Source organism: Falco peregrinus, chromosome 4 (assembly GCF_023634155.1).
Source record: "Falco peregrinus isolate bFalPer1 chromosome 4, bFalPer1.pri, whole genome shotgun sequence".
NCBI classification, from domain to species: Eukaryota; Metazoa; Chordata; class Aves; order Falconiformes; family Falconidae; genus Falco; species Falco peregrinus.
The window spans coordinates 120,988,784-120,999,709 of NC_073724.1; the positions used below are offsets into that span (position 1 = coordinate 120,988,784).

The window sequence follows — 10,926 nt, forward strand, 5'->3', positions numbered from 1 at the left end:
GACCATCTCCGTGGCCTCCTCTGGGCCCGCTCCGACAGGGCCATGTATGCTGTGCTGGGGACCCCAGAGCTGGATGCCCCAGTGCTGGATGCAGTACTGCAGGTGGGGTCTCACCAGAGTGGTAATCCTTGATGTTGTCCTCAACTTCTCACAACATGATGGATCTAGCAAGAGAGGTACAGCAATACGAGTCTTAAACACACTACTCACACACCTCGATCTTACAGACAAGCAACTAATTATCTCTTGATTCTACCAGTGATCTGCACTGTGATATTAATAGGCTGATGGACTGGGATGGAAAGCTTTAGACCAGAAAGAAACAGCAGTCTCCAGGAAAGTCAGCCCTCACTAGAGGACTGCAGGAGGAATTTCTAGCTGATCATCACCTAGCATACCAGGACATTTAAGAATTTATAGACACAACACACATGGCCTTGCACTGCGTGTCACTTTTCTACTGCTTAAAGCCTTCCAGCTTTTACGCATTTCCTGCTCCTATAAAATGGCAAACCTGGTCTGTCACCATTTTCCCCCTGGAATTCTTTTCCAAATTCAAATTTTTATTTCAAAATAAATAAAAAATTGATGTATTATTCACCCTAACACTTAACATACAACTTTTTTTAAAGCTTTCCACTGAAAGATGGCACAGAAACCTGAGATCAGACTCATTCTCTGACACCCCAAGAAGGCACATCTGTTTCTGACAGACTTAACCAGCTTCTCAGCCAGCACCCTGCCAGGCTGGGTTTCCAGGCCTGCCAGAGAAGCCGGGAACAGGACTGAGGCTCACACATCCACACATGCTGCCAGACAGACCAGTTCTTGACACTGTCTGTTTGAAATTAGGTTTGTAAACTGCCTGCCTAGCTCCTGCAGAGAAGCCTCCTGAAAATGGAAATCTGGATGTAAAAGCTATTCCTAAGAAATTATTTCGCAGAATTGTGCTACTTTTGTTAATGCAACAAACAGATTCTGAGTTTTGCAAAATCTGAACAAAACAAAGCCTTGATCCTAGGCACAACATGATCAATTATAATCTCTTCCCATTACTACACTGGACTTTGAAAAACACTGGGAAAGGAGCTGACAAAACTAGACTCTCTGCCTGAAACTTAACCAAATGCTCAGTGTGACTGCTTCAGCCACAGGGCTTTAGCCTGACCGCAGCAGAGAAGAACAGCGCCAACAGTAATTAATAGAGCAACCGAAGAGAGGTAAAAGCACACCTCTGCCTACAGACTATGCAGTTCAATAGTCTAAGTAGCCTTGTGATCTATTATCAACATCTACCCATGTTGTCTTACAGCTCATTAAAGCCAGTTGTTAATAGTGACACATTAATGGACTGTCTACTCAAGCCCTGTAAAGTTTCCTCCCCAATCACTTCAATGTATTTCCATCCCAAAGCTTAGGACAGAAGGTTTGAAATCCACAGTGCACACTCCCCCCACCCCAACTAATGTTTAAATACCTACTCAGAAGTTTGTCTCACCCCACGTCTCCGCCAGCTAAGGTCACCTGACCCTAAAAGGAGCTATAACTTTCCTATACGGTCTAAAGCCCTGAAAGTCACATACTGAATGTCTTTTCAGTGATGACAAGGGAAACAGATGCACAGATGTGAAAAAAGCATTTAGTACACTGTAGTAGTGTTTCACTTGAAGCCAGAAAGATACCAATTACTGCAACTGCTTTGGACACTACTAAGCTTTCCCCTTCTGGAAACCTCAGAGAAAGGGACTGGTAAGTGAAGAGTTACCAGTACTACTCCAGTTAATGGGGTGTTATTAATGACCCCCTAAACACCAGAACGCTGCTCCAGCTCTACCTAGAAATCAGCATTCTTCCCCACTCTTAGATCAGGATCTGGTGAGTTCACTCCAAAAGGGTTACACAACTCCGTACCAAAGATGGGAACAAGGCTTTCCTGGAATACATCTTGCAAAAAAAAAGCACCTCCACAAACACTGTCTTTTGTGATTTTATTAAGACATGTTTTCAGGACAGTCAAGCTTCTGGTTGCAGATGTTACAAACCCTACAACAAAAAACAAAATACCAAGTGAGATGGCGGCAAACCATTTCCCATAACCACTAATAAACAAGTTTCAAGTTTTCAAATTAAATGGCACCTCTAACTTGGTGCATTTTAGCCAATGATCCCCCTTTCCCCAACAGGAGCAGACCTTGCTAGTCAGATTCCCTTGTTTCACCGTAGCTCTGCAAACACCCTGAACCCTCCCCAGTTCACGCAGGGCTAGCTTCAGTCAGAGACCATCACAGCCCGGTTTTCACTAGTGGCAAAGGCGGCTTTCTGGAAGAGGCCTTAGGCCCTGTGCCTCCTGCTGCTCTCAAGAGAAAGCGAGCAAAACTTTCAGAAGCAGCAAGTTGCACATTTTCACTGGGAACAACCCCAAGCAGGTCTCAGGCAATTTCAAGCTATCAATTTCTGTCTTTAGAAGCTACTCATTCAGGGAGACAGGATTTCAAACCTTGATTATTTACTTACAAAACTAGCCTACATGTTGTACTGAACATTACCAGCTTCTAAGTCTATCCCAAACCAGATCCCATGGAGGGGGGAGTATCTAAGAAATATACACCCTGTCTCAGAGACAATTCACTGGCAGCAGGTGGCACAATGTGAAAACATCACAGGCACTGAACCCTTCTCAGACAAATGCCTCTAAGTCACTCAAATTGTGACCCAAGGTCCCCAAATCCATGCTGCAGAACACAACATGAAACCGGGCACTTGGACAAGGATATTCCCTTTCAGACTCGTCATCTCATCTTCACTGAAGGGTGTGCTTAGGTGGTTTGTGGCATGCCTTTGCAGATGCCCCCTTCGCCCACGGCAACACTCAATCCAATCCTGCTGACCACTGCACTTGGTGCAGCACAGCAGCTTTTCTTCCCAGTACCCCAGTTACGTGACAGCTTTTTTGGTGACAGACATCTTCCCCACATGGATCCTCACCAAACCCACCTCCCACTGCTTCAGGCACTTACCCCTCACGCAGTGGGAACTGGCTGAGGCATAGCTGGCTGTTCTGGTTTGCCACCTTTCTGCTCTGAAATGGGGGTGGTGGGCAAGATCTCTTCTTTGGGTTCCACAATGCTGACATGGTCTGGCAGAGGCTTTTTGGGGCCAATCTTTCCACTTGGGTCCCAGGGCAACATAATCTTTACTTTGATGCCCAGTACTCCTGTGAAGAGCAACAGGAAAACAGACACGCTCATTCAACACAAAGTATCAGCCACACATTCACTAGGGACAAGCCCCAACGTTGCAAAATATGCTACCTACACCAAAAACATCTCCTGACAACACTGAAGATGCAAGCTGATCAACACAAACTTGTTACAGCTTAAAAATCTAATTACTGTGAATTTACATCAGCATGTTTACATTTATCCAATTCATTGCCTTTGCTAAGCACAGCCTGGGACTACGATGAAAACATGCTAACTCTGAAGTCATGCTATCCCTGGTTTTAAACCCTGTCCTTCCTGGGGTAGCCCAGCTCACTTTCCTGGGAAATTGCACTGGTTTTTTTGCATCCCTTCTCAAGACAAATGCCTCCAAATCATCCAATGAGTAGGACATCCTGCCCAGGACAGCCTTAGCACAGCACCACAGAACATGGCACTGAACAGGCTGCAATGACACAAGGACATCCTTTCTGACTTGTCATCGCATGATCACCAAAGGGAACGTGAAAAATAGCTTTGTCTATGCTAGTATCCCCACATCAGGTGTTCTGTAATTAAGTAACCCAAAGCCAGTGAAGATGGGCAAGGCATTTGTGTTTTACCAGAAGGAAGGATAAGCGTAAGCAGGCTTGGCTGGTTTAGCTGGGAAGACTTGCCAGGGCGCAGCTATGGGGGAAAACTGTCTGACACTTGCTTTTTCATGGGTCTTGTAACACCTGTGTTCTGCCTGCCTACCCCTAAGAGCCAAGAAAGCCAGAATCCAAACTGCCAACAGCTCTTACAACTCAAGTCAATGTGTGTTTCATTTGCAAGTTGTTTTGTAACTGGCCACAGGATACAAGTGAGAGTATCTAGAAAATCTAGTCAACATTCTCAACTGGAAACATTCAGCCACCACCACTAGAAAAGTGGGTGACCTGGGATGACTACATAAAATCCTGTCGTCTGCTGAAGGCCCCTTCCTTCTCCGCTGCCCATTCTCATACACAAATACAAATAAAGTTCTACTTCAGATGTAACGTGCAAACTCCACGGTGAGAGCTTAGTTGCAAAAGCCCAAGAAAATAACAGATTTTCAGTAAGAACAACTAGCAGCAGCACAATTGAACCACTCTGCAGGATCCGTGGTGCATCAATATCATGTGAGTTACCACTCACAGGTGACAGAAGGAAACATCCAACCTGCAGGCACAGGATGCCAGGAGTTGAGATCTTAGAATCACAGAATGGTTTGGGTCGGAAGTGACCTTCAAGATCACCTAGTTCTAACCCCCTGCCATGGGCAGGGGCACCTTCCACTAGACCAGGCCGCTCAAAGCCCCATCCAGCCTGGCTTCGAACACTTCCAACTTTGGACTCTGAAAACCCAGAGAAGGAAATCAACAGAGCTGCAAAGGGGTCTGCATCTCAGCCACTCACCTTGCCGGAGAAGGACGTGACGCACAGCTGTGTCAACGTAGTAATTCACAGGGTCTCCACTGTGGATCATCAAGCCATCTACAAACTTCATGGACTTGGCACGCTGACCTCTAAGTTTGCCAGACACAACCACCTCACAACCCTTGGCACCACTTTCCATGATGAAGCGAAGGACACCATAGCAGGCTCTGCAAGAAGAGAGCAGGCACAGCATTACTCCCACTCTGCCAAATCTACATGGTTCCACAGAGGCATTTTACCCCAATTTCAGCACAGGCAATCACACTTGAACTTTTGTTTGTAAAGTCTTCTGAACACACACACGTGCAACCAAAGCTCTGTTTATGTTACTCAAAGCAGCAAAAATCTCCACACCGTTTTAGCACTGTCAAACCCAGCCTAAGAAAACCCTTGTGACTTATGGTCCTTGTAAGGTGGTGGAAACAGTGACAGGCACACCTTCTTTGTGACACAAAAGCAGCTCCACAGCTGAAGGTGCCCAATACACCCATGTCAGGAGTGCAGCTCCTCAGCCCTTCTCAGACAAATGCCTCTAAATCATTCAATGATGAGAGGATGCTCCTGCTGAAGAACCACCCACAGCATCACAGAACATGGCGCTGCAGAGGTACTGCAACAAGAGCCACCCGCTTCTGACTCGTCATCTTATCATCACAGAAGGGATCTGAGAAGCAAGGTCACTGTCACTTGATGAGCTACAGCTCAGCAAGAAGGCCTGAAGTAGTGTTTCAGTCCTCCACCTATTCATTCACAAAAAAAAAAACCACGAATGCAAGCTTTATGCACACCAGTCAGACAACTTGTAATCTGATCTAAGACTCTAAAGACTTCAACTTTTACGCATAACATACATTATCTAGCAAATATCTCTTTCAACTGTGTACAAACTGTCAAAAATACGAACTGCCCTCTCTAAGTGCAGCATTACTAGGTTAAATTTTCAAACTACAGATGGGTTGGCAAGGAGTTTTCCTGAAATAGTATTTGAATTCTTCACTATGCCATCACACTCAATTTGCTCTACTCACCGACGCACTGCTAAACCTCCCAGCAGCTTGTACCGTAGGGACTCTGCCTGAGCAATTGCACACAGACCTCTCGTAGCCACCTTCTCGGCATAGAGCTACAAAGGAAAAGAAGTAAACTCAGAAACAGGGCTCTACTTCAAGATAGTTTTAATTTCACAGAACTGGAGCTTTGTACTACTCTATGCTCCACTATCTACACTCAGTTCAGCTAGTCTTTCCACATTTGCATGCAGAAGCTTCATCCTTGTACACTACACACCCTTAATACATATGGTGCCTGTCTCCTGGCAGAGCTGAGACACACTGATGACACTTCACTGAAAGTCAGAAGCCACATCCATGGCACAGTCTCAAAGAGCTGCTGCTTCAAACAGCCCCAAAACATTAGGTATCACAGCAGAGAGGTATCCAGACCATCACAAGAACTTCACTTAAGACATGGTTTCTGCAAAATATCAGTTACATCAGTTTGCTTAAGTATTACAATCAAACCTAATAATAGGTTTGATTTTTGAAAGCTAGGAGAGTGAGCTAGGAGAGTATTAAATCTAACCTCTCCAAGAGGCCAAAGTCTGGTATGTCAGAAGAAGCTGACATTCAAAATCAGGCACACTATATTCCTAGAGCTGACAGATCATGCTGTGCTTTGTGAGGGCTTGTGCCATTCAGGATGTTTAAGCATTTGCTGGAGATCATCCGCAAAATTCACTGTGTAATGTGATCCAGCAACACTGGCCCAGCAAGTGTAACTATGAGCACCACCCCAGATCACACATTCCCCCCCACCCCTGATTTGTTTGACAGGGAAGTACTAGTAAGGACACCAGGTTCCAAACATTAAAATATCGGAAATTAATGGTGTGTCACTTCACTGTTTATTTCATTACAGTATTACATTCAAATATCTCAAATATTTGCACCAGAACAGTTTCTCTGTAAGGACAGAAACATCATGAATTCAATAAAGGTAATGCTAACACATGAATAACAAACATTACGTTGTTAAGACGAGCTTCTCACTTCAATATTGGGAAAGCAACATCCTCTGCAAAATATTTACAGAGAAGTTTAAAAAGTTTTGTCTGCATCCTACTTACTGGGAAATCAGAGAAAACCAGCCAAAGCAACAGCACTTCAAAATACCACAAACAATAATGCTTTCTGTACTTCAGTGCAAGAGAGTTTTGTAAGAATAGATAAAACATGCCCCAAATTATCTTCCAAGTCAAACTGCCTTTCAGCTGACACCATCCAGACAGTGCACAGAACCAACTGCACAACCTGCCTGCTACTGTTTTAACCGAGACAGTTTTACCTCAACACTTCCCTCAGGGAATCCAAACCGCTTCTGCACGACAGCTGTCAGCTCCCGGATGCGACGCCCCTTCTCACCCAGGACATTCTGAGTTCTGGAAGAAAAAAAGTGCAGTATGACTGAGAAAAATGCCTCCAAGTCCGGGCCTGTAATCATCCCAAAATGCTTCCAGGCTGAACATCTAAATTAGTTCAAAGGTTGTAACACTGCTGTATCACTAAAGATCACTTCAGGATCTCTTTCCCAAGTAGGTTCCTTATAATGTTATCTACCACTCTAAGCTCCAGCCTCCATCAGCCTCCCTTACAGCCTTGCACAGTTCGTCAACAGCAGCATCTCAGTTACCTGGTGGCAAGTATGATAATCTCAGTCCTGGTTGGAGTGACTCGCACTTCTACTCCAGAGTACCCATCTTCAGCCAGTTCACGAGTCAGAAACTCATTCAACTCAGCTTTGAAGATACCGTCAGCAACAAACTAAAAAACAAACGGACAAAGTCAAGCTCTGTTGAAGAGCGCAGCCTGAACATAAGTTTTTCACATTTTGAGTCTGGGTGCAATTCATCCCTGGGAACATCACGCAGACCAGCAGTTTCTCCCCCCACGAAGAGGAAGCAGCAGTGGGGAGCAATAAACGCATCCTCCTTTAAGTTCCCAGAGACAATTCCGTTGTAGCAGGAGCCTACACCACTGCCTGCTCCACACCTCGCCACAGCTACACTTCGTGCTGAAGGCTGAAATCATAGCTCGCTGCTACGTCTCGCGGTGGTACTCTGATTCGGGTATGAGTTTACATAAAATAAATACAGGGATCAAATGCCTTTACCAGCCCCACAAGGGCCTGTTGCTAGGGCTCTAGCTTCCACCGTGACAGGGCACAGGCCCCAGGCCTCCCTCCCTCTCCCAGACAGGCAAGAGCCCTGCCGCCCCCCAGAAGCGGGGAGTCACTAAACCCAAACTTCTCCTCCTACTACTACAAAAAAAACCCACCAAAAACAAAAAAAACCTAAGTAAGTTCAGCAGCTTTCAGCAGCGTTCCGCACCCCCACGCACAACCCCAACCTGTCTCCCCCGTGCACACAAGCCCAGAGCCCCGTGCAAGCCCCACACAGGCCCGGGGGGGAATCACGGCTCCCTCCCGCTCCGCGCGCTCCCTCACCCCGGCCTCCCGCCGCCATGTTCCCCGCCGGGCCTCCGATCCGCATCCGCCGCCATCCTCCCGCATCCGCCGCCATCCCCTCGCCGCTGCTTCACCCCGGTGAGGCCCGGGGCCGCTCCTGGCGTGACGCCGCCGATATGGAAGTGCCCCGCAGCCGCAGCTCGGCGGGCCGCCGCCCTCACCTTGCGCTTCTTGGAGATCTGCACCGCCATCTTGAGCCGCGCCGCCCGGCGGAAAGGAGGGCGCCAGCACCTGAGGGCGTGCTATATCTGCCTTCCGTGGCGTCCCATTGGGCCGGCGGTATCACGTGGTCTGGCGAACGGGGGCCGATGGGATATGTAGTCCTTCCGGTGCCCGGACACGCCGCCATCTTGGGGAGGCTTCCCGCTGGTACCGCTGTCAGTGCCCGGGCAGGCTGCTGTGAACGCCTACAGCCGGCATTGAAAAAGGCGGTGAAAGAGATATGTAATGCGTGCAGGAGTTAGCAGCATGATAATTCAGCCCGATTTTCTACCTGGAGCCTTGCTGTGGTGGGAAAGAGGCCCTTCCCTCACAGTACTGCGGCCGGCCAGCCCCGGTGTGAGGGGAGCGCAGCCGGCGGGCTAGCAGGAGGTGAGGGGAGCAGCAGAGCCCCTCTCTAACAGGTTGCTTCTGTAATTTAAACCTTGGGGTTTTTAAGGTATTCACTAATGAAGGAAACTCCCGTCGGGAAAAAGGTGTGAAAATTCACATACAGGCTATTTGGTTATTTCCAGGGAAACATCAGGGATCTTCGCCGCCAGAGAATACCGTATCCAGTAATTTGCTGCTTTATTCAAATTTTAACAGTAACTGTTAACAATGTATAGTTAACTGTAGATACAGACAATAGCTAACTAAACCTAAAGGTATTGCAGGTCTTCCCTGCAGTGTGTACAGCATCTCGAGCAACAGGGCTGTGGTCCTTGCTGAAAGACAAATGATTCAGTAAATAGGACAGCTGCAGTTCCAGGACAGATCTTCTGTGGGTTTATTTTTTCTCCTATGATGCAATCATCACCTCTACAGTGTGGGCACTGGGTTAAATTAGTAACAGCTTGAAACTCTCACTTGAAATTCTCGCTTGAAACTTCTGTGGTAGCCAAAAATGGGGAAAGCAGCGATTTTTTAGAATGATTTAGGGATTTTAGGGGATTACAGGGGTTTGGTTGTGACATTTCGATTAGAAATAATAATAATAATGGGAGGAAGTGATGCATGAAAATACCTGGACACTAGTGGGTAAATATAGTCTCTTTGGGAAGAGTCAGCAAAGGGAAGTCCTGCCTTGCAGACCTCCCAGAAGGGAGCCAGAAGATACAGGGATAAGGACAAAAAAGGTTGAGATAAGCTGCTTGGCTTTTTGTAAGGCTTCTCTTGGAAAACCTTGCCAGAGGCTTTACAGAAACGAAGCAACCATGGGCGAAGGCAGGGGCATTGCACAGCTTTGCTCCTTACATGGATGCTGCAGGGAACTGTGCAACAAAAGAAGAAATTAAATGTTAGAATTATTGGAGAGAAAAAAAAAAAAAAAGAAGAAATAAGAGACAATCATTTCATGGGTCTGTAAATAACTCCGTGGTGTGCCCACTGGGTACATCTGGTCCTCTTTCTCCAAAAGTGTGAAGGAGACCTGGGAGAGGGGCAGAGCAGGGCAGCAGAGAAGCTGACCAGTTCGGGAGCACCTCTCTGTGAAGTAAACTGTGCAGGTTGGGACTCAACCTGGGAAAGATAAAATGTGGTCAAGATCTACCAACCCACAGAAGCTTCAGGAGGGTGGGCAGGGTGTGACTGTTCATAGTCCTCCCGCAAAGGGCAGGTGAAGGCAGTGGGAGGTGGGTGTTTGCTGCAAACAGGTTTGTTGTATTTTGTTTCCTTTGGGGTTTTGGCTACAGAAAGAAACTCTGGACTAGATTACTCCTGAACCAGCACAGCTGCTCTCTTGTTTGTAGGTAGCTGACAGTAGCGGATTGCAGGTTAGGGCCAATGTTCAAAATTAGACAGTTGATGGCCCCGATTGCCCCACCTAGAGGCATTGCCACAGGCTGGTCTGCCTGGCAACCATCTCCCACACTGACTCCATTTCGGGCTGGGCTGCTCAAGTTGTGCGAAGTTGATGAGCAAAGAGCAGGTCCCCATAAATGTGCCAGGCAGCAATTAGCATCACTCTGGGAACAGCAAGGTGGAGAAGGCACCTCTGCTCTGGAGCTGGTACCAACCACTGAAAGGAGGACAGAGCGGAGTGGGACCTCTGCCACCCACTCTGAATCCATCTAGGAGCATGGGTGAGGCTGTCTGACATGGCCCAGCCCTCATCCAGCTGTTTAAGCTCTCTCCCAAACAGGGTCACCACATCTCAACACCTCTTGAGGTTTGGTCCATGTCAACTCCTGGGCCATACCCCACCGGGGCCCCGTTAACAGTGTCACTGTACCAATGATGGTGTGTTGGGGCCTGTGATTTTTTTGGCACTGCTTTGCTGCCTTGTTAAGGTGTAGGCAGGCAAACTCTGCAAGAAATACCAGTATGACCAGTACAGCGCTGGTAAAACACCTCTCCTTCAAACACCCACCCCAGCATGGCCCATGGGGAGCAGCGGGGAGTCGGCTGTGCCTGGAGGAGCCAGCTCTCCTCTTTGCCTTGCCAGGGAAAGGCCTGGTTTGCCACTAGATGTCAGTGGAGACAGTTTCCACGGAGGGAAAGCTTCGTGTCTCTCCTCTCCTCCCTCTTCCCTCTCCCCCAGGGA

General features: G+C 47.5%; 1 protein-coding gene and 3 non-coding genes across 4 annotated transcripts; all 4 read right to left on the reverse strand.

Annotated features, from left to right (window-relative positions):
• Positions 1–1,974: 1,974 nt before the first annotated feature.
• On the reverse strand, positions 1,975–8,476 carry RPS3 (ribosomal protein S3). Its single transcript, XM_005230430.3, has 7 exons — positions 8,345–8,476; positions 7,350–7,480; positions 7,005–7,098; positions 5,690–5,784; positions 4,641–4,828; positions 3,018–3,214; positions 1,975–2,043 (listed from the first exon to the last, which is right to left on the reverse strand). The coding sequence occupies exons 1-6, from the start codon at positions 8,372–8,374 to the stop codon at positions 3,021–3,023; spliced, it is 732 nt and encodes a 243-aa protein (XP_005230487.1). The 5' UTR covers positions 8,375–8,476; the 3' UTR covers positions 1,975–2,043; positions 3,018–3,020.
• LOC114010202 (small nucleolar RNA SNORD15) lies at positions 2,673–2,809 on the reverse strand. The gene has a single exon (XR_003551550.1). It is a non-coding gene; the product is annotated as a small nucleolar RNA SNORD15 (small nucleolar RNA).
• Positions 3,571–3,719, reverse strand: LOC114010203 (small nucleolar RNA SNORD15). Its single transcript, XR_003551551.1, has one exon. It is a non-coding gene; the product is annotated as a small nucleolar RNA SNORD15 (small nucleolar RNA).
• On the reverse strand, positions 5,175–5,321 carry LOC114010201 (small nucleolar RNA SNORD15). Its single transcript, XR_003551549.2, has one exon. It is a non-coding gene; the product is annotated as a small nucleolar RNA SNORD15 (small nucleolar RNA).
• Positions 8,477–10,926: the final 2,450 nt, after the last annotated feature.

Coding starts and splice junctions, on each gene's coding strand:
- RPS3 (XM_005230430.3), bottom strand. CDS start 8,374: ATGGCGGTGCAGATCTCCAAGAAGCGCAAG. Junction 7,481..8,344: donor AGATCTCCAAGAAGCGCAAG/GTGAGGGCGGCG, acceptor TTTGTTTTTTAG/TTTGTTGCTGACGGTATCTT. Junction 3,215..4,640: donor TCACGTCCTTCTCCGGCAAG/GTGAGTGGCTGA, acceptor TGCTCTTCACAG/GAGTACTGGGCATCAAAGTA.